The sequence below is a fragment of the Artemia sp. Qi Xiang Cuo genome, chromosome 6 (assembly GCF_049724085.1).
Source record: "Artemia sp. Qi Xiang Cuo chromosome 6, ASM4972408v1, whole genome shotgun sequence".
Classification (NCBI taxonomy): Eukaryota; Metazoa; Arthropoda; class Branchiopoda; order Anostraca; family Artemiidae; genus Artemia; species Artemia sp. Qi Xiang Cuo.
Window position 1 is genome coordinate 33,578,541 of NC_142799.1, and position 23,758 is coordinate 33,602,298.

At 34.8% G+C, this 23,758-nt stretch overlaps 1 protein-coding gene across 1 annotated transcript in view; it reads right to left on the reverse strand.

Moving 5' to 3' along the window:
* The window catches only part of Clbn (Nuclear export mediator factor NEMF homolog Clbn), a 136,824-nt gene that overhangs the window by 50,040 nt on the left and 63,026 nt on the right, over positions 1-23,758 (reverse strand). Inside the window, exons 8-10 of the mRNA XM_089090664.1 lie at positions 15,977-16,196; positions 12,257-12,413; positions 4,638-4,826 (exon numbers count right to left, since the gene is read on the reverse strand). Coding sequence (XP_088946790.1) covers positions 4,638-4,826; positions 12,257-12,413; positions 15,977-16,196 — 566 coding nt within the window. The remainder of the gene's footprint in view (positions 1-4,637; positions 4,827-12,256; positions 12,414-15,976; positions 16,197-23,758) is intronic.

Sequence of the window (23,758 nt, forward strand, 5' to 3'; positions counted from 1 at the left end):
CAAATTCTTAATTTCAGAATGATGTTCCTTGCTTTCAGTTGATTTTTTTTTTTTTTTCAATTTATGCCCGATTTTCGAATCATTCAAGGAAATTCTTCTTATTGTGCAGAAAATTACTCCAAACCAAAAAATCTGTCCATGGACCCGTCTCCACCAAAAAATCGCTATCTCAAAATTTTTCGGATGACATGGGGGGAGGTTCGTGGGAAGGATGCTAATTGTTCCCAATCTTTTTACTCGCTTAACAAGAGCACCAGAACTTTTTATTTCCGTTCAAACGGGACCCCTCCCGATCTTCTAGGAACATTGGTTTGATACAATCGTCCCAGGGAAAAAAGGAGTAATATTCACGCATCAGCGATCTCTCTTCTGGCAAAAAATGCCAAATTTAATATTTTTGTACACAGGAACTTGAACCCCCTTACAGTAGAATTCTCTGATATTCTGAATCTCCTGTAGTTATTTTCATAAGATTGCTTAATTCTTTTGATGTGTTCCCTCCCTATTTTTCGAAAATCAAGTAAATTTTCTGAGGGTCGTAGCTTTAGATGAATACCATTAAACTTAATGAATTTATATATTTGGAATCAGGATAAAAAAAAAAACAATTCTTTTGATGTATCTATTATTATCAGAATTTCGTTTTTTAGAGTTTCGGTTACAATTGGGTGGAGTCGCTCCTTACTTACAGTTCGTGACTCCACGAACTGTTTGATGTTTCTTCAGAGGTTGCATTTACAAACAGGCCCTGAAAACGACCGATTTTACTTTACCAACCACTCCGCATGAAAGGGGTGACCAAAGAAACCTGTGAGTTGCTTTTCCTCATTCGATTGGAAATTCAAAGTTCTAGAACCTCTCTGTAAGGGACAAAGTGATTGGAAGGCAACCAGCCTCCGTCTCGTGTCCTGTTCTTCTACTCACCTCCCTCCCGTAACGACATGATGTCGTTACGGGACTAATTGTCATTACGAGACATGAATGTCGTTACGGAAATTGGCCAAAATTTCTGACTTAGGACATGGGATGCAGATAAATCGAAAGACACTATTTGCATTCAGGTCATCAAAATAGCCTATCTGTGATAACTCAGGTACGTTTTGGGGGATAGAATTGAAACTTTCAGGCTTTATTGGGGAAAGGAAAGAGGAGAGACAAGAGAAAATTTTCTATCAGGGGACAGGGAAGGGATTAAAAATATTCCTGTCCGTTCCAAAAACATATTTTTATTAAAAGAAACTAAGCGTATCCAGACCATTAAAATAGCATATTTGCAACATCTTGGGAATAGTTTGTGTTATAAGTTGAAAATATCAGACAAGGTGAGGGGAGAGAGGGAGGGATTAAGTGGGCGTTGAATTTTGACTTGAAGGAAGAGAGGCAGGGCTAAATCAAAATACATTAAGTGGTACCAAGTTATCAAAATAATGTATCTCCAATATCTCAAGAATAGCTTCGGGTATCAGGCTGAAATTTTTCAGGGAGTGTTAGTGGGAAGGGTGGATCTCAAATTTTATCTTGAGGGAGAGGGTTCAAGAGAGAGGCTAAACATGCTTTCTTAGACCCACATAAAGGTTTTTGCACACCAAACGGCCATGGGACCTGCACCTATTCACGGTTAAGCAGCAAGGTAAATCAAAAGACACTATGTGTTGCCCAGTGGCCAAAATAACCCATTTATAACGTCCTAAAATCTGCTAAGAAATTTTGCCACTATGAACCCCATTGGACCAGGATCTTACCAGTGAAATAGTTATGTAAACTATTAGAAACCATATGTAACCAAGTAATCCAAATAGCGTATCTGGATTATATCAAGAAAAACTCAGGGATCAATTTCAAATTTTCAAGATGTACTGGGAGCCAACGTTCAAAATACAAATTTTGACTTATGGGAGGGGCAGAGATAAATTCAAAGGAGCAATATATCCAGGTTATCAAAAGGGAATATCTGCAACAGCTTGGGAACGACTTGGGGAGATCGAACTGAAACTTCTGGAACGTTGGGGGAGGGAGATGCAGGGGGCCAATCCATCAAAACAACTTCGACACTTTCAGCTCCAGTGGAACTTATAATCTGCTCAAGGTGAAATAGTGAGATAAACCAAAACATGGTATATTCATCCAATCAGTCAAAATAGTTATATGTAATGTATCAGAAACGACTACGGGGATTGTGTTAAAACTTTCTATGTGTTTTAAGAGGGAACAGAGACTTCAAATATCATGTTTAGGAAAAAGGATAAAAGCGTCAAAATATTGCTTCACCAGAAAAAGGCCTGACCAGTTTCTGACTAATACAGGCTATAAGTGATATGTGATATCTGAAATTGATTCAACAAATACTGTTTTCTCAGATTTGCCTAAAGCTACAGGACATATAAACAGACACAAGAAATTTTTTCCGAAGGGGAATAAACAGTTTTCTTACTGTCTCAAAATAGGCCAAAACAGACCAAACAATGTTTTCCCTGACTTGCAAGAAATTTGATGGGTAAGTATACTAGATCAACCGATAAACAAGGACAATAAAATTTAAGGCCATGTAGACACCCCACTTAATACTTCAAGAACGAGAGATTTCAACTAAGACAAAAATAAAGGGAGCAAATCTGGCTGCATTTATTATTTACGTCTAGATCTTTTTGCTTTCTTTTTTTTAAGACAGCAAAGCATACCTCTTTTTAATATATCAAATACAAAAAAACAAGTTTTTCATCTGAAAGTAAGGTGCAACATTAAATCTTAAGACAAACAGAAATCATTCCATATATGTGGGGAGCTGCCCCCTCCTCAATATCTTGCTCTTCACGCTGAAGTTTTTCAGTACTTTAAAAAAGCTTGTTATTCAATCAAACGGCCTTTTCGTTTCAGCACTTGTCCTGAAATAATTGGAAAAAAAAACTAAAACCCTAGCATAAAGAGCGAGATATTGAGGAAGGGGCAGTTCCCTCATATACGGAATAATTTCTATTCGTTTTAATGTTGCTCTTTACTTTCAATTAAAAAAAATATTTTTTTTAAATTGAAAAAATACATTTATTTGCTTTTTCAATAAAATTGAAAAAAAGTTTTCCACATAAAAGTAAAGAGTCGTATTAAAAGCTTAATAAAAGACCGTATGATAAATAAAATTGAAACGAAGACAAATGGTGCCAAAATTACTATGAATAGACAAAAACTAAACGATCATATTTTATAACAAATAATCATATCAAGCATAAATATAACATAAACTTTTATTTAAAATAAAGAGAATTGCAAATTAAAATTCAAGTCAAATTCAAACAAAGAGAAACGGGAGTATGACTACTATTCCCTAAGACTCAAAAACGACAGAGCGTCATTTGCGCTTTGCCGGAAACAAAATGTATTTTAAACATTTTCTCTCCAGAAAAATTCAAAATATTGCTGACTTCTAGGAACTAATTTTATTATATATTAAATAATCAGTATTTTGTCATTAGGTCTTTCCAACACTATAACAGTGACTATTATTGTGATTTTGCTTTTTCTTTCTAATGTGTTGACAAAAAACATACTGTTCAAAGTACATATCCTTTTTAATAAAATGTAAATGATAAGCAAGCCCTCTAGAGGGTTTGAGAGAGAGAGAGAAGGGTGTGGGGAGGGGGGTTAGCACCGTTCTTATTTGTAAACTTTGATTAGCTCTTTTTGATGTTGCGACAAATAAAGGACATGCTGCTAGATACTAATATAGCCTTTAGAAGGTTTAGGAGGAGATGGCCTTACTACTGTTTGTAGCAATATCTGTTTGTTTTAAGTTTGACTTGATTATTCATTTTGATTTCTGGTCGTTTTAAGATTCACACAAAAAAAACAGCATTTGTTATCTTTATATTTGATGCAATTATTCATTTTAATTGCTGTTTGTGTTGGGTGTGATTTTTTCATTGTCAGTAATTACTATTTTTTTAGATTTGAATTATTATCTTACGTTATTTCAGATCGCCATGGGGTTTAACTGAGCTCTTTACTTTTCTTTCAGAGCCTTTTTTTAAACAGTTTTTCTTTTTTAGGCTAATACAATTTTGCGCTGGATGCTTCAAGGTCAGCTATTTTGAGAATGTTTTTACTATACAACAGAATATAACTCCGGTTACTAATTATTAGTGTTTTAGGCGACGAGAAGAAATAAAGTGGCTTTTACAAAAGTCCAGTGGCTTTGGTTAAGCAGAACTTCAGCCTATTGTCATCATTATTTCAGTGTAAAATACACACGAATCTAAAAAGTACCAGAGAAAAGGCGAAAAAATATGTAACCATAAATTTTTTTTTTCTCGAGACTAGACGCAATACCAGTACGTCTACATTTGAGGGACAACTATTCCTGGCGAACAATTTAAATGTATAGTTTTTGCAAATGATTTCAGCGCCTCTGTATTCATGCGTCGATTGTACCTTTTTCAACCTGTCATTGATCTTGAATAGCACTTAAGGCAATTTTGAAGCTAAAAATTCCTTTTCTGTTAAAGAGCATACTAAGCTCGATTACTCAAAATTCCTAGAATCTAAAGGCCTGAAAAAAGAACAAAAATCTAAATACATCTTTTACGCTATGTATGGCAAAATATGTACGATAAAGCAAAAATAAACAAAAATAAAATAAAACTTACCCATCAGATGTAATGCACCAGAAAAACTTTTCAAACCAGAAAACATGCCTAGCCTTTTGAATACTGGAAGTAGTAGCAACTTCCCGAAGCATTTGCTTTGTCTTTTTCTCAGCGCTCTTAAAAGCCTTTGCTGAAGCTTCAACTGTCTTTTTCTCTTTCTTAGTAGCAGTTCGTTTCATATCATAGTACCTTTAATGTAAACAGAATTAAAGAAAATTATGATTAATAAAATAATATTTTTCAAATACACTTAAAGCAGCTTTTACAAGGTACCAGGGTAATTTAGCAGTTCAGAAGCCAGATCAATTAGGTTCACAGGACACTCGAAAGCAAAATCAAACATCCGCGAAAATTTGAAAATACACATTGCTCGCTTTGATCGTCCCGGTGGAGTAAATCTCAAGGATTTGAAAATCACTTACTTGTCCACCTGAGTATGGACAATCAACCACATTTTATTCTAGATCTAAAATTGTTAGTTGACTTTGGACTTCAAAATATATAAATTTATGACATTAAATTCTAAAATTATCTAATATTTGATGACAAAATTGTGTTTCCTTTAGCAGATGTAGAGATGAAAAACAATAGTTGAGATAGTTCTATGTGAGCATATTTGATGGGACAAAAGTCTACTGGTCCGAAAGAGATCAATACATCAAAATCGGAAATAATGTGGATAGTTTCTCGGTCAGAAGACGAGAGAACCTACAAAAACTGACATCTATGCTATTGAGTAGCAACGACTGGCAACATGGCGGACATAATCGGACATGAAATATTCATTTATTAACAAATATGTAATTTCATTTTTTATTTCGGATAGTATTTGTTTTACAAGTGCATAATTAACATTGGAGGGGCTGACGGTAGAGAGGATATTAGCTGCTCTAGTTCTAGATTGCTTGGAAGAAATTTTCGTAAAAATCAAGCTTATCAGTACATTTCAGTCTTCTTCTTCTTCTATTTGACAGCAGGCGGGCTTTTCAGTAAAACTATTTAGCCCTTTTCCTTTTGCTTCACTCTGTGGGCTACAGAGCTACTGGCTTGATTGCCTCATATTTATTAGATATAATCAGATATCTTTCAGCAGATCTTTCGACTCTAGGAGTTCAAATATAAGATGATAGATGTCCATTTCTATGCTCTGTGTGCAGGTATAGTTGGCTAGGCTCTTGGCTGATAGTGGGATTTTGTGGTGTTTGAAGTATTTTAACAGTTTACAAAGCAAGGTATGTTGTGCAGACGTCAGCATATTACATTCAAATAGGCAATGGTCAATTGTTTCATTATTCATATTACAATGCCTGCAAAGAGGGGACAGGGGAATTGAACCACTTGAATTAGAAAGCTTATATGAGAATGCAAGGAAATTTAGTCCATTTGTTCCAGAACGAATTCTATGATAAATTTTAGAAAGATACTTATTGGGAAAGGAGGAAAGGATAGGATTAATCTTATTAAAATTAATATCTGATAGCCTCCATCAGTAAATATCTCTAATTGGGATTGTCCCCCCACTTGGCTGGTCAATATTTATAGCATTTTTGGCTATTTCATCAACCTGATGATTACCACTTATGCCAGAGTGGCTAGGAATGTACTGAAAGTAAGTTTTTATTCCACTTGAAGCAAGATGATCAATAATACTGTGACAATGATAAGTGTCAATGTCCAACTTATATTGAGGAGCTGAGGCCAGCAACTCAAGGCTTGATAAAGAGTCGGAATAGATGATAATATTATTCGAATTTTCAATCAAAGGTTGGTTTTGCTTAAAGTGTTCTAATGCCATGATTATGGCATTTAACTCAGCAGACATTATAGATAAATTATTAAATAATCTCTCGCCCATTGCAATTTTCAGGTGAGGAAGGAAAACACCACTTGCAACCCTCTCATTCATTTTTGACCCATCAACAAATATTTGGAAGTGATTTTTATAAGTAATTGTATTAAGTTCTGCAAATTTTTTCTGGACAAAAGCAATGGGGGTTAAATCTTTATTCCATTTTGAAAGTTCAGTATTTATTATGGGAAGTGACCAATTCCATGGAGGGGATTGGGGGAAAATAGGTGCAATAGACTTTGCTGGTACAGGGAGCTTCTTTTGAAAATTGGCATACTCATTTGCAATACTTCTATACATGGCTAGATTTCTTAACCAATTATGTAATGTGTGTGAGCTATTTGATTCAATTTTTGTAAGATGTTTTATCAAGAGTAAACTACGTCTCTCCCTTATTGTTGTTAATCCACTCTCCATAAGCAGAAACTTGGTGCTTGTGGGTTTCCTAAGACCAAATATAAGACGTATTATATCATTTTGTGTTGTTTCAATTTTTTGCATCTGGGTCTTTGCACATGCACCATAGACAATGAGTCCATAGTCAATATGGGGTCTTATATATGATTTATAAAACTGGAGTAAGGTTTTCTCCTGACAACCCCAGGGTGTGGAAAGAAGTCTTTTTAGTATATTTGCTTTTCTATAACATTTTTTTATTGTGTTTGAAATGTGGAGGTGGAAATTAAGTTTTTGGTCAAGCATTAGACCTAGGTAATTAATATTATTATCTTCTGGAATAGTTGTTTTATTTAGAGTTAGTTTTGCATTAACATGGTTTCGCTTCCGGTGAAATTGGATTATTTTTGACTTGGTGGGTGCAATGGGTAAATCTGAATGTTGAGAGAATTTTTCAAACTGGAAAAGTGACTTTTGCAGATTTGACTGTGCTATCTGAAAGGTCTTGCCAGATGACCATAGCACCAGATCATCAGCATATTGTAGATTCGTTTGAGGTAGGTTCATGTCCCAGAGATGTAAGGCAAATAGGAGGCAACTGAGGACTGCTCCCCGAGGTAGGCCTTTGGTTATTGTCTTTTGGGGTGAAGAGGCTGAACCAACACAAACAATGAAACTTCGCACTTCTATGAAGGATTTAATAAAGGATACTAGCTTAGGAGGTACTCCAAGGTTTGCAAGTTTATTCAAAAGGATTTGGTGATTCACATTGTCATAAGCTCCTTCAAAATCTAAAAAAGCTGCCACTAGGATATTATTTTTTGAGAAAGATTCATTTATTGCATTTGTTAGCAAAATGAAAGCATCTGTTGAGGAGTGGTATTTCCTGAATCCAGTTTGAGTGTGTGGGATCATGTTATTTTTCTCAACAAACCAGAGGAGTCTGTGATAAATCATTTTCTCCATTATTTTCCCCATCACAGGTGTAATCATTATGGGCCTATAATACTAAGGGGTATCTTTTGGTTTATTTTTCTTTAGTATTGTTAGGAGGGACGAACATTTCCATATATTGGGGAACCTAGAAGATGCCCAAGCGTGATTATAACAATTTAGCAGTTCTTGTTTGTATGAAGGTGTGAGATTCTTTATCCATGTAGGGTGTATATTGTCATAGCTGCTGCTAGTTTTGGACCTAATTTGATGTATTGCATTATTCAATTCCTGAATTGAAAATGGATTAGTTATGTACTCAGATCCTGGGTGTGGTTGGTAACAAGGGTTCATAGGAATTGTGGACAGCTTGCTTTGATTATTTGATGTTAGCTTATTAACAAAAAGAGTTGCAAATAGGTTAGCCTTTTCATTATCATTGTCATAATGGGTATTATTATGTACAAGTTCATACAGGAGGGGGATGGGAGAAGTCTTTTTCCCCCATATGTAGCTTATGACTTTATGTATAGTTGGCTCATTTGTTTCTTTGGAGAGATTATTTGCAACATTTTTATAGTATTTATGTTTAGCATCTATTATAGTCCTTTTTAGATTAAATTCTGCTGGTAATTTTTTTTAATATGTAGTAGGTGTTGGTTTTTTTTATGAATTCTGTCCTAGCTGCCTTTTTTATCTTCCATTTATTTAGGCACTCATTTGTCCACCATGCTTTAGGAATTTGTTTAGGGGATGTTTTCTTAGGTGTTGTCCTGGGGATAGCATGATTAGCTGTATTTATTAGTAAAGATGTCAAGGCTTCAGCATGTGTGTCAACTGTTGTGTTAGAAATGCATGAACATTGGGTGAAACTTGTAATTTCATCATTTAGCTTCTTTTGGAAAATAGACCAATTTGCTTTAGTGTTGATATAATTGGATGTATGAGATAAAGTTTCAGCAGGTTCATTTAGGGAGCAAACTATAGCAAAGTGGTCTGTACATAGACTATCAATTTTATTTATGTAAATTTTGTTCAAAAAATTTAAAGACACAATTTGTAGGTCAATTGTGGAGAAATTGCCACTTTTGGGGTTGAAATAAGTATTCAGGTTTGGAGGGGTAGCAACAACTAATTCATTATTATTTGAAGTCATATGCTCAATAAATTTACCAGCTTTATTTACTGGTTTATTCCCCCACAAAAGGCTGTGGGCATTGAAATAACCACAAATAATGATATTTTTTAACGTATTAGAATTATTAATATAATTAAAGAAATCCTTGGCATCTGTAGTTTGGCCATTAGGGTTATAAAAGCTTATTATGTAGGTTTTTAAATTATTCAGCCAAACACTTATACCAATTACATCAACATCATTTTCAAAATCTGGAAAATTGATGCCGAAAAATTTTATATTATTATTAACGAATAAAGCTACACCACCTCCTTTTCTCTCTGAAGATCTATCCTTTCTCAGGATAGTATATCCCAGAGACTTAATTTGTTGATTTTGGGTTAAATGAGTTTCCTGGAGGCAAGCAATATTAATGGAATTATTATTCATAAATGATATTAGGTTATTTAGCTTATTTTCTGTGAGTGATCTTACATTCCATTGGAGTATTGATAAATGTTGTTTTGTTGATTTATTCTTCATATGACTTTGTATCAATGTTCAGCTTTGTTAAAAGTAAAGCAAGATCTTTTTCTGCTTGAATGAGCATATCATCTGGGATGTAGATTTTTGCCAATTCTGCAATAATTTTTGTTTTCTGTAGTTGATGTATGTTCATGGCTTGAACTGCATTACAGTTTAGAATTAATAAGTATATATTGGGGGATTGCATTTTTTGTAGAGCATCCTGTTTTTTGGTTAAGGGATTGATTCCTGGTAGTGTTTCCGGTTTGTTTCTTCTTGGGAGGTAGGGCCAGGCTGACCTCATCTCACAGGAAAAGGAGTCTTGTTTGCCTGGTGATATCCTCTGATAGGGATTTGAGCTAGGGGGCAGGTGTTTTATATGGGATGCTTGATGCATTGGGGGCATTTGACTTGGGGGTTTTGGTTGGTTTCATTACGGGCTTTATTTGGTATTGTTGGGTAGCATTTGCTTCCATTGCAGCAAAGGGGCATGGGATGGCTTTCTCTGTTGATATTTGGAGTGTTCGAGCTCTTTTCTTGTATGCAGGGCATAATGATTTATTTGTAGATTCATGTGGGCCTTTGCAATTGATGCATGTAGGCTGAGTGTTGTTGCAAGTTGTCAGCTCTTTAGGATGGAAGGATTTACAATTACTACACTCTTGGAGAATTTCATTGCATTTGTTTGTCATGTTTCCCAGTTTGAAACACTTCTGACACTGAATATGCTTAGGTTTGTATTCCTTGTGTGGTTTGATTTGCCCAAATAGGAATAATTTTTCTGGGATATCAATTTTATCCTTCAGTGTGAATAAGAAGGATCTACTAGTTTTTAGGCAATTAGAGTTAGGTTTTCCAAGTTGGGTAACATCCTCAACTGGGATTGTGTTTCCAGCCCTATCTGAAAGGCCATCTTTTAACTCCTCAGTAGATATCTCTGGGGGAACATTATAGACTACTATTTTTGTTGGTGATTGTTTTGGGTTCCAATTAGATGCAATAATTGGGGTATTCAGAAGGGATTTAAGGTTAATTATTGTATCTGCTGATTTCTTATCTTCTACAGCTATTAGCAGAGATCCATCACGGTTAATGTTAAGAGAAAACATTGATTTTAGCAATATAAAAATTACAACTCTTATTGCAGTGATCATTTTTATTTCAAAGGGGGTAGTGGGAGCAATTTTAAGGTAGATTCCTAAGTTTTTGGAGGAAGGATCTTGTACAGGGAGAGGGGAAATACTTTTAATTGGGGAGATTTTTTTTCCTTTTTTTAGAACTTCTAGAGAGGACCTCTTGAAACCCATTATCATCATTTATGGTTACATTAGCCCCTACACTTATCATTTTCCTATTCTCCAAATTGGAGCTATCATTAGAACTTTGAGATAGGGTGCTTGACCAGCCAGGATGGATACCTTTCACTATGACACTTTCACTGGAATTTTATTTGGGATCTTGGGGGACTTTTTTTTTTGGAGGACTTCTAATCATTGCCTATTGGAAAAAGCTTTAAACACAAAAATAAAACTAAAACAAGAAGGGAAAAATAGATGATATCAAACCGTCTGCATTATACTTACGGGGAGTATAAACACCACAGTATAGCCCTTAGGATGACTTGAGCAGAATTGGTTTAGTACAACTGCTGATTAGAAGAGATAATAATCACAAGAAAATATATTTCGATTTTCTTATAAGGTTGCTGATTTCAGTCTGATTTCGATTTCAGTCTATAAATAAAGTTTCATCAACAAATTTCACTTTTGGTATTTCAGCCAAAACTGATCTTGGACCAAATTTCACCTCAAGGTAACCTTGGATCAAAAAACTTCTCACACGATTTAAGTCAATCATGACATTCAAACGGTCCCGACTTCTCCTAGCGATAGAATAAGGACGTTAGTTAGGGTGATTGTTCCGTGCATGATTACATAATTATTGTGCTTTACAGTCCGATTTCTCACAACGATTTCTACTAAGCTTCAAACTTTTGTTTTCTTTTTTAAGATTTTGAATTATGTTAATCCCTTGTCAAAATATATGCAAATATTTTTTGCAATTACCAGTTTTTTTGCTCTTCAACAATTTAATATAAATTTCTCCACACATGAAAATCTTCAAATTTTACACATAAGTGTGGCAACTGTGACAACGTTATTGCCATGCTTATGTATATAAATATGACGTCATTCACATATTTTTTCCCCCTTAAAATTAAGGCTCTTAACGAATTTTCTCAAACTTCTTTTTTATTCTTTTGGTTGTAAGGTTTTTGAATTGTTGTAATCCCTTGTTAAAATATATATAAATATTTTTTCAATTCACAGTTTTTTGCTCTTTAAGCAATTTAATGTCTTTTCATATTGAAGTCTTTTCAAAAACATTTGATTATTGAAGCAAGTCCTATTTCTAACACTGATCTTCTACTGAGCCTCAAACTTTTTGTTTTCTTTTTTAAAGTTTTTGAACTATTGCAATCCCTTGTCAAAATATATACAAATATTTTTGCAATTCCAGTTTTTTACTTTTTACACAATTTAATGTCATTTCATTATGCAATCTTTTCAAAGATATTTGATTACTGAAGCAATGCCGATTTATTTTCTTTTTCACAGAGTAAGGCTCTTAACGAATTTTCTGAAACTTCTGACCTATCTAGATCGTTTTTATGCCAGAATGTCCCAGGATACAAATTTTCCCGAAAAAAAATATGGAGCCGTTTCCGATAAAAAATACATAAATACACAATTATTGCTCGGTTATAAAGATAGTATATATAAACACAAGTATGCTTACTTTCTTGCATTTGCTGGGGCTGAAATTCCAATATCAATGTCTACCTTCAAAGTTTGTTCATCATCATCACCTGCATCTGCATAAGGGTTACTAAGCAGCATTGTTATTTGGTTCGTTTCTAGTTTTAATCCTTTTATCAGTTTGGCAACTGTATCACCTAAAATAGTAGATATGCTATAAACCACATAAAGCTATTTCCTCATTTTAAGATATTAGCTTTAAAATATGATTTTCTAAAAATAAGAGTGCGTAAGCTTATGTTTATAACTCTGAGGTATTGCAACGAAAATTATTTTTTAATCCTTTTTTTTTTTTTTCAAACGTAATATCAAATTTATGGCGGCACGACCATTCGACTACATTTTGAGCTTGCTGTTATTTCACCCCCGTGAACCCTCTTCTTGAACACTTTGAACCGATTGCTCATCTTTAAGGATTTTCCTTCAAGTTTGAGACATTTATGGCAAGTCTTTATTTAATAAAAAAAGAAGACAAAAGTTTTGCAGCTCACAAAAAATGGCAAAAGATTAACTAGTTATCAGTGATTTGAAGAAAATACAATGAATGGGAGAGCCAAAAAAAGACCTCTTCAGAACCAATTTATCAATTTAGTAAATTATTTATAAGTGTGTATAGTTAAAATAAGGTTATTTTAATAATAATATACCTTTTAAAGACTTCTGAAGCCCAATCTACCTCAGCAACGTGTTACAGTGGTACTTACTAGAAACATTTCTAGCTATTAAACATGAGTTATGCATGCATTTTTTAATATTGAGAGTGCAAAAACGATAAAACAGATTCCACGAAAAATCCTAGAATCTCAAATGTTTGATAAGAAAAAAAAATGGACCTGAGGTCAAAAGTAAGAATGCCGATGCTATGCAAGAGTAACTATTAATGGTTTAGTAGAGGTATCTACTAAAAATGCTCAACTGGTATTGTAGCTACAGGGCAATTCCAAAACACCAATTTTATCCTTTTTTCCTTGAGAGTACCTTATTTTACCAGTTTTACTTACCGAGTTTTATTTTACGGTAATTTTACAACACTAGGTTTAGTAGAGGTATCAGAGTAAAGCGGCTATGAAGCTTTCTTTGGCGAACAGAGGTCTTGTGTTTAAGGTACCTTAACAGTTTTGTAAACTGAATTATAATGCTTTAATTCTGCTCAATGGTAGTTGACTTTTTTAAGCACCTTTATGCGACCCTTCCTCTTATTCTGGGGCTTTTTAAATATACAATCTTACTTTCCAATATCGTTCGTCTTGCTTTTATAATCAGTGCCATATTGTATGGGCTAAAGAAGAGGACCTTAATACATTTAAAAAATAGAATAACAAAGAATTGCCTTTGTGGCTTAAAGATTAATTTTTCTTAGTTAACATAGGAAAACTAATTTTTCATAAGTTTTTCGCTTTTTTTATTATTGTGTAAAACTATTAAAGTTATTTTTGCAGTACCAGAACAGCCTAAATTAGTCTGACCGGTTTAACAAATTTGCCGCTGGAAACGACATAGTGTGTATCTGCCCTAGTGGCAGAGCGCCAGATTAAGTATTCGTTACGAAAGACAGTCTTCAAGGACATGTTCATCAGAAAGACGGCTCTCCTACAGCTTGCAGAAATCTGGTTCAAACCAATACTGATGGCTTGCATAGCTTGAAGGTCAAAAGTGGGGCCCGCTCTTGGTTTTCTAACTTTTTGTTTCTACTAAAGAGCATGGTAAGCAAAGATAATAATCTATTTGTGCTATCAGGACAATTAGAACCAATCCGATTGGCTTGCCAAATTCGCGTTGCGTAATTGAAACTCATCCGACTGGAAATATTTGTAAGCAAGGTAAATGCAATTACCGAAATTCAACATCATACGGTAAAATAGATACAACAAAATGATTTATCCTTTCCAAAGATACTAATTTCTCTCTTCGTTCTTCTTCTCTTTTTTTTGTATCAATCTTAACTAATTTAAATTTTCTATACGCCTGAACCAAAGGTTCAATCTGATTTAGCTGAAAATTAAATCTTATTCTAGATATTTCACCAGAATAACAATAAAAATATACAACATAAGTACCGAACAGTCTCGAATTCAAAATTCGAGAAATCAAGAGTCGGTATTACATTAGAAACTTATTCCCGGCTGACCATATGTTTGCCGTGCAAACAAACTTTGTACCACCACGACTATTGTTGTTTTTGTAATCAGTAGACTGAAAAATTTTTAGACTTTATTTCTGGAGCTTCCAATCACCATGGGAAAACTGGTCATAAATTCATATTTTCTATTTGTAAAAAAAATGAACTAAAGTAAAAGGTTTAAATCCGCAACACTATACTCGCACCGGGGGAAATATAAGAAGGATTTCCATATCTGAGGGGTTCATCCGTCACCTGAAAATTCTGAGAAGAACGCCCTAAATTATATGAAAAACTGCATAAGAAAAATTCTGACCTTGCATAGATGCAAAAACAGTTATATTTTTAGAGGGAGGGGGATAAAATCTCAGCATGAATCAAACATAAATTTCCTAGGGACCGCCATTAATATTTTTAGAACAAGCATCTTTGGAACCTCCAACTAAAATGTTCTATCCCGGCATCGTACGAAATAAAAATTCATCTTCTTCCTTTAAAGGCTCATTGAAGTTATTTTGGGAAGTATTATATAGTGCTAAACCATAAGTAATGAAAAATTTTCCGACATATAGTTGTTTTGCTCAATGATTCCTTAGTGCGCGCAGAGCCGTACTGACCTCAGGTGGCTCGGTGCTGCACTGGGTAGTTAAAATAGTAGTAGTAGTCAATATTAGTGATAGTATTCCTTGGAAAGGCCTATCATAATATCTTTTTATAAAGGGTCGAAAGCTGCTCATTAATCGTAAAGTATGTACTATTTGTGTGTTTGCGGACATTATCGGAGTTGATAGATGAAAGGTAAAACCATGTTCAGAGTATCCCAAATTAAAATTTATAGTTTGTGCATTAGGTTTTTAATATTATATTTAAACATCTGAGACTCTTCATAGTTTCAAATGATGCACATTTTGGTTACTTTTATATTATATTAATGAATGTGGTCCCTTTTAAAATGGCACAGCCCAAGAAGAGAAAATTTCCGTCTGAAAGCTTAATAATATTGTTATTTTTTATTGAAAAAACTTGAAGACGTAAATGCAGAAGTGCGACATCAAATTAAATCGCATCTTACTGTAATAAACTCAATGATTAAAGTAGGCCTTTAAGTTGTATCTTAATTTTGTTTCACGAATGCTTTATTTACTCATTTTCGAAATTTTTCCTGGAGGAGGGAGGGCACTTTTTCTTACTATTTCCAGCTAAATCCGTACAAACACGTCCTAAATTTAAAATCAAAATGCATAACACATGTTTTTCACGATTTTGAATCAGATACACAATAAATTGTTTCTGACGATTGCTGCTAAATGTGAAACTGCAAAATGCCTTCTTCTTTGTGATTAAGCTTGTTTCAAACGTACCCTGTGTTATCATTTTCTATTTAACCTAGTTGCTTCAAGCTACAAATGCTCAAAACTTGGTTTTCGAAAGGATGTTTTTTTACTTTTGACGGTTAAGGTACGCAACCTAGAAATGTAACTCTGCGGGTCTATCAGCGACAGAAATAAAACCGAACGACACTTTACGATTAAAATGAAATGAATACAACACGAAAAAATAAAAAAGGATAAAACAAAATACCTTGAGCAGCTGACAATTTGACAATATCATTAATGTCTTTCCATGATTTTTGCAAAGCAAGTTCAGAACGTATAGCCAAAATTGCCCTTTCGACGATATCAACATTCATCTCAATAAGGCTGGCTTTGACTTTATCGTCTTCTGCTTGGGCTTGAAGACTACGAATTCGATTTTCATGATCTTTCTTGATATTATCCAATTTCTTTAGAGCACCTTTTTCCTAAAGCAAAAATATGCAATTCAAAAACAAAACAAAACACAACAAAACCTTCAAGATATAAAATGACATGACACTCAACTAAAAAAAAAAGACCGTGGATGATTAGTTTAATTAATGAATACTGATATTTATTCCTTAAAGTTTTAATAGTTTTTTTTTTAAGTGAAAACATTTAGAACGTATTTTGTTTTCAGTAAAGCGCAAATTATGTTCTGGTCTTGAGAATGCATGGGGGTATCAGCCCTACTCGTGCTAGTTTTTGCTCGTTTTGAGTTTGACACAGCTATTTATTGTAATTTCTGTTTGTTGTGAGTTTCATTTTTTTTATTGATGGTGATTTGCGGTAGTTTTACGCTTGGAAGATCATTTGACTTTATTTCTGCTCATTTTTGCTTATAGAGCTCTTTACTTTTCTTTGAAAAGCTTATTTTGTGGATAAAGATTTATTCAATCAATTTTGTTAGTATTTTACTGACATAGTCTTTTTCATGGAAAGAAAAAATATTTTATATCTTTTCGGTTGTTTTCTATAAGAATCCATAGTTTGGCTTGCTATTAGTATGTTGGAGAACTTTTTGAACAATTTTTAATCCTGGAACAAATAGTATTTTTAATTTAATTTTATGCCTCCTCAAGTTCACCTGAAAAACAAAACTTAATAGCATTGCCAAAAAATTCTATCTATGCTCTTTGACAACCTGGATACACTTAGGCTCTTTTTATTTGTTTAAATTGTAAGAACAAAAGTAGTAATAGTAGTAGCCCCGAAAGTTTCCACTTAATAACCCCAGTCGTTCTCGATATATTGCTGAGGTGCCTGATTGGCAACCATAAACACAAAGCCTTTTCATTCAGTTTTAATTCAAAATTTAATTTTAAAGCATAATGGGCCAACTGCATAATTGTGGGGGGTTGACATATCCAGTATCCCCAAAACATAGCTGCTGGACTGTTCTACTATTCTGGAATACAATGAAAGTCTCAAAAATTTTGACTGGATGTGTTTGGAAAATGAATGGGCTTGAGAGAAGGGCTACTTGCCCTCCAATCTCTTTTTACTCTTAAAAAGGGCACTAGAAATTTCAATTTCGAATCGAATTAGCTGCTTTAAAAGTTTCAATGATATTTCTAGCTATTATAGAGCGGTGCTGCCTATGCTTATATACCCTTTTGAAAACCTGCATGCATAAAGTTTTGTTATTTCATCAAAACTCCCCCTAAACGTTCCCTAAAAGTTTCAGCTTAATACCCTTAGCGTCATTAGTTACAGTAACTGTACTGGTAGTATGAAAATTATACAGATAAAGCCTTCTGGTTAGTTCAAAATCCCCCACAACTTACTCTTAAAAGTCTAAATTAATAATATAAGTTGTTCTTGAGATATTGCTTTGTCACCTTTTTGAAAGTCCCCATGCTCATTGTTTGTTAGTTCAATATCTGCCTAAATATTCCTAAGCTTCACCTTACTACCCTTAGCTAGGGTAGTAGCAATAGTTGTAGCAGCATTGGTAGCAGTATGCGCATAGCACCTTTGGTTTCTTCAACATCCTTTTCAACATACGCTGAAAAGTTTCAGCTAATACCGTCAATCGTTCCTGAAGCTTTTCTGATGCGTCCGCTTGACAACCTGTGTGGGCATAGCGTGTTTTGATTTAGTTCCATACAGTTTCAATGTGTCGCAAATTTTTTGCCTTAATGCCCATAGTTTTAATAGCAATAGTAGTAGTAGAATTAATTGTAGTAGCCTAAGCTTAAGTGGCAGTAGTAGTAAAAGAAGTAGTAATAATTGTAACAGTAGTATGAGTAGAAGCAATAGCATTGAGTAGTATGAGAAGAAGCAGTAGAATTGGGATGCAAATATTGTCTTTTGATTAGTTTAACGTCCCTCACAACAAGCCCTATTAGTTTCAACTTCACACACCAAACTGTTCCTAAGATATTGCTGCTGCACCCTTTTGACAACCTGCATACAGACGGCGTGTTGTGATTCAATTCACCTTGCCCCTCAAGATTCCTTAAATGTTTCATCTTCATACCCTTAGGCATAGTTGTAATAGTAGTGACAGTAGTAGTATTCATATTACTAGTAATAACATTGTAATAGCGGTAGTACTAGTAGCAGCAGTAGTATTAAAATATTGCCCTTTGGTCAGTAGAACATCCAACTCATTAAGTCCTGGAAGTTTCAACCTGATACAGTTAGCCATTGCTATGACATTGCTGATATGTCCTTTTGATAACCTGTATGTTCACATACTTCTTGAAATCTTTATCTCAATGCTCTTAGCCCTACAAGTAGTTGCAATAGAGGTAGTAGTAGTGGTAGTAAATGTAGCAGTATCAGTAGCATTAGCAGTAGTTTGCACATATTGACTTTTGGTCAGATGATCTTCCTCTTTAAGTATTCTCTGAAAGTTCCAACTTTATACCAAAATCAATTCTTGAGATACGCTTTATTGACAATGTGCATCCGCTATGACGCTATGTGAAAGACATAGCGTCTTTTGATTTAGCTCAAATTTCCCTCAATATTGTAAATGGAGTAATGTGGAAGTAGTAGTGGTGGTAGTTGTAGTAGTAATGGTAGCATGCGAATTTCGCCTTTTTGACTGTCTCCCTTATCATTTCCTGAATTTTCCAAATTAATATACTCAGTTATTCCTGAGTTACGCCCTTTTGACAAACAGTGTACAGATAGTATTGATTTAGTTAACACTCCCATCAAAATTCTCTAAAATGTTCACCTGAATGTCCTTTTTCTTTTTGGACACTGAAGTTTAAACATGCATACTTTTCTCACTAACATATATTATATGCAAACAATGGAAGAATTGCATAACTTACAGCCGTTGCCCTGAGGACCCTGAGGAGGCTGACATCCCCAAAGACATAATTATTGGACCTTTCAAGAATGCTGAACAAAATAGCCCTCTTAAAATTTCGATCAGATGTGATTTGGAGAATTATAGGCTTGGGGGGGTCTAATGGCCCTCCATTCACTTTTGACTCTTAAAAAAGGCACTAAAACTTCTCGACTTCAAATCAAATAAGCTCCATCCGATCCATAGTTCATACAACCACTCGTTCCATGAAAAACTTATATGCTCAGGGTTATAACTTACAACCTTTGCCCCTGGGCTCTGGGGGGTTGTTTCCATTCTAAAGACATTGTTATATGATTTTTGGACCATTGGTAACAAAATGGCTATCCCACAATTTCAATCGAATGCGTTTCGGGAAAATAGGATGTCAGGGAGAGGCGGCTAGTTGCTCTCCATCCCGTTTGAATCTTAAAAGGGATCTAGAACTATATATTTCCAACCAAATGAACCTCTTCTAAAGTTCACACGACCCACCGCTTCCATAAAAACCTTATATGCCCCTGGGGCATAACTTACAACCCTTACCCCATACTCTGAGGGATTGTGTCAACCCCAAAGCCCTTGTTATGTGAACTTTGGATTTATTTTGAACAAGTAGCTATCTCAAAATTTTTATTAGATGCATTTTGGGAAAATACGACTTTGGGGGGGGGGGGGCTGCCCTCCAATCACTTTGAGTCTTAAAAAGGACACCGGAACTTCTCATTTCCAATCCAATGAGCCCCCTCCGCAGGGGCGTAATTTGCTATGGTGCAAGGGGAAAGGGGCAGCAATTTTTTGTAATTTTTTCCTGAGGGGGGAGGCTAACACCCCTTTAGCCCCCCCCCCCCGTGGATCCACGCCTGCTCTTAACTACGCTGAACAAAATGGCTATCTAAAAAAATCGATTGGATATGTTTGGGGAAATGATGGGCGTGGGGGGGGGGGCTCCCTAATCTCTTTTGACTATTAAAATTCAATTTTCAATTAAAATCGTTCAATTTTCAATCGAATGAGCCCTTTTCGAAGTTTCTACGACAACAGATGGCCATCTCAAAATTTCTATCCGATGCAATTCGGGAACATAAGGCGTGTGAGGGGAGGAGGTTATCTGCCCTCCGATCCCTTTGACTCTTAAAAAAGGTACTAGAACTTCTGACTATCAATCCAATGAGCCCTATCCAAAGCTTATACAATCACCCTTTCTATAAAAACCTTACATACCCCCAGGTCTTAGCTCATAACCCTTGCCCTGATGGCTGTGTGTGTGTGGGAGGGGGGTTGGTGTCATCCTCAAAGACATAATTCCAGACCTTTCAACTACGCTGAAGAAAATGGCTATCTCAAAATCTCGACTGGATGTCTTTGGGGAAATGATGGGCGTGGGAGGGGGGTTGGTTGCCCTCCAATCACTTTCGACTTTAAAAAAGGGCACTAGCCCTTTGAATTTTCAATCGAATGATCCTCTTTTAAAGTATCTACTACGACAACTCCTTCTATACGAGGGGCCCTAGTCTAGAAAAAAAAAGTAATGCATTGTTCCCACACCGCTCTGTATTTAGGGAAGGCTATTGCGGTGCCTATAATTAAAACAAACTGGCGAAAGAGCTTTCTATCGGTTTGATGTGAATTAAATAAGAAGAACAAAACTTAACACATTAACACATTAGTAGTATAGCGGATTTCAGGTTAAATAGAAAGCCTAAATAGAAACAATTTCAATCTGAGCGTCAGGAGAAGGCTAACGCGCTTGTTGTCAGTCATACCGAACAGCCTTATACGTCACACAGTCTCTGTACATAACCAGGAATGTCAATTGTTTTAAATGCACGAACCTCGATTTCCAAGTACTGGCATTTGTTTGGTTTTTGCAAGGACGCGTCCAGGATTGAGATCGATGGGGAGGGGAGAGTACAATAAAAGACTTAAAAACGCATCAAAAATTTGTTTATATACTTTTTTTTACGTTTTTACGAGTTGGAGAAAATTTCAGGGGGAGGGTACAGACCCTGTAGTCTCCTGGATACGGCTTTGTTTTGTATTAATTTGGTTAATTTTAATTTGATAAAACGAGGAGATACACAAATATCCAGGACAATCCATCATAACTCACCAGAAGATTAAAATTCCTGTGCTCGAAAAACAATCCACTTCTTCAAAGGTATTTTGATAAACAGCAACAAACAGTTAATTTGATGGGTAAGTTTGAGATAAAACGACAGCTTTAGCATACATTTTATCTACTATTCAAAATTCAAAACACTTGTTACATCAACTTCATTTCGCAGTACATAAACAGAAGCTGGGCAAACTGGTAGTCCAGTTTTGAAGTTTAAAAAGCATTAAAATACACCTTTAGCCATTATTTCAAAACTAAAACAGCCTGAACCATATTTTTAAGCCTAGAAACATACAGCCTAGCTTTTCTGGTTGCATGCAACCTAGTTTTTCGGGAGAAAGAAAATATGGGATTTAACTACACTTTGCATTACTTTACTCAAATAAAACTGCATGCATGAATGGTTTTTGCAAACAGTATATTTTTTGGTAAATTAACGTGTGTCTGGTACTCAAGATTCGGCTATCTTACTATTTACATGTAACACCGATAAGCCCTCACAAAGCTGAGTTAAGTACCCAAGCAACACAATAAAATGAAGCAAAACTAGTTACTACAACAAGGGAAAATACTCATTTTTGTAGCCAAACTTTGAGTGCTGATTAGTATTTAAGGGGAGCACAGTTACCTTCTAAATAGCAATAAGTCACCTTCTAAAATTATGATAATTTTAACAAAAATTACAATTAAATAAGTCCGCATTTTCTAACAATGAAATCCATCCAATTTTGGCCCCACTACATAAAAACAACCGCACCATCCTCTCCTAGTATAATCAACCGTAAATTCTATGGGTCTTAAACGAGGACTACCCAGGAAGCAATTTGCAATTGGGGCTTGAAAGAAAAGGTATATTGGAGCAACCACTTTTGTTGTGCATATTTAAAGGTGAGGATCTGGTAATCTTGGTCCAAGTTCTTTAACCTTACTCACTTTTACTAGTTTAAAAAATAAAAATAGAGTTTATGTTTCTGAACGATAATAAAATGGCTATTGTGACGAAAGAAACTACGGAGAACCCTAAAGGCTTTATCTTGTACAACCAGGATGGATTTCAAACAAATGGAGATATCTATAATGGGAAAATACCTGACAAATGACTCTACTAATGAATTATAAATAATTCCAATAACTTAAAGGGAGAAACATTTTTTTATTCGATCTAAACCACTGTACAAGATTAATTAAAAAAAAACTTTCCGAAAAATAAGTTTTTCAAAGAAAAGTAAAGCCTACTGCGTCATTGGCGCTTTACTGAAAATTATATGCGTCTTTAACAGTCTTGGAAAGTATAAACAACATGAAATTGAATATTTGATGTATAATGATATTAATTGTTGAAAGATCCATCAGTTCAAGAATTTATTTCACTGTAATTGTATTTTTATTTTCAATGCTGTAAGAACTGGAAAAGAAAATATCTGTAATATAATCCGTTTTCAGTTAAGCGCCATGACGTAGTAGGCTTTCGGTTTTTATTCACAGTTAGGAAAGAAGCACCATCCGAACATTTGTTTGTAGGGAAACTATATTTGTCTTTAACAACTTTAAAAAGAGCTAATAAATTAAACTGAATATTTGATGTATAATGATATTAATTGCTGAAAGCTCATCAGTTCAAAATGCTACTATAATTTTAATGTTTATTTTCAATATTAAGTACAAAAGAAAACATTTGTCACAAAATTGGTTTTCAGTAAAGTGCCAATGACGCAATGGGTTTTAGACTTTTACAGTGAGAGAAGGAGGTCATACCCAAACTCTTGTTTATAGGGATTTTTGTTCGGTTCAAGCTTGATTTGCGGATTCAACTTAAGTTTCCCTCTTTTTAAGATTTATTTATTCATTTACATTGACATCTATTGTATGTTTGTTTGCATTGATTGTTTATTTAATTTCTGTTCGTTTTAAGTTTCGTTTATACTTCAATAGGAAAATATTTTTTTTCGTTTTCAGGTTGATTTTCATATTCAATCTAAGTATTACTCGCTTTAAGATCTATTTATTCATTTATATTATAGGGGGAGGCTAGCTGCCCTCCAATCACTTTTGACTCTTAAAAAGTGAATTACAACTTTCAATTTCCAATCAAATGAGCCCTCTAGGAAGCTTATACAAGCATCCCGTCCATAACAACCATATATGCTCCCAGGGCATAACTTACAGCGCCTACCCCCGGGCCCTGGGGGGCTCTGTCGACACCGGAGTTTTTTGTTATCAGAACCTTGAAATATTTTTAACAGAATGTCTATCTCAAAATTTTTATCTGATGCATTTAGGGTGTGGAGGAGGGGGGGGGGCTAGTTGCCCTCCGATTTTTTTTGACTCTTAAAAAGTGAACAAGAACTTTCAATTTCCAATGAAATTAACCCTCTCCGAAGTTTATACGAGCATCCCTTCCATAAGAACTATATAAGAACTATATATAGTAATGCCCCTAGAGCATTACTCATAACGCCTGCCTCCGGGCCCTGGTGGGTTCCGTCGACACATGAATTTTTCTTATCTGACCTTTGAACTATTTTTAATGAAATGAATATTATAAAAATTTTATCGGATGGTCTTGGAGAAAAAGGGTGTGC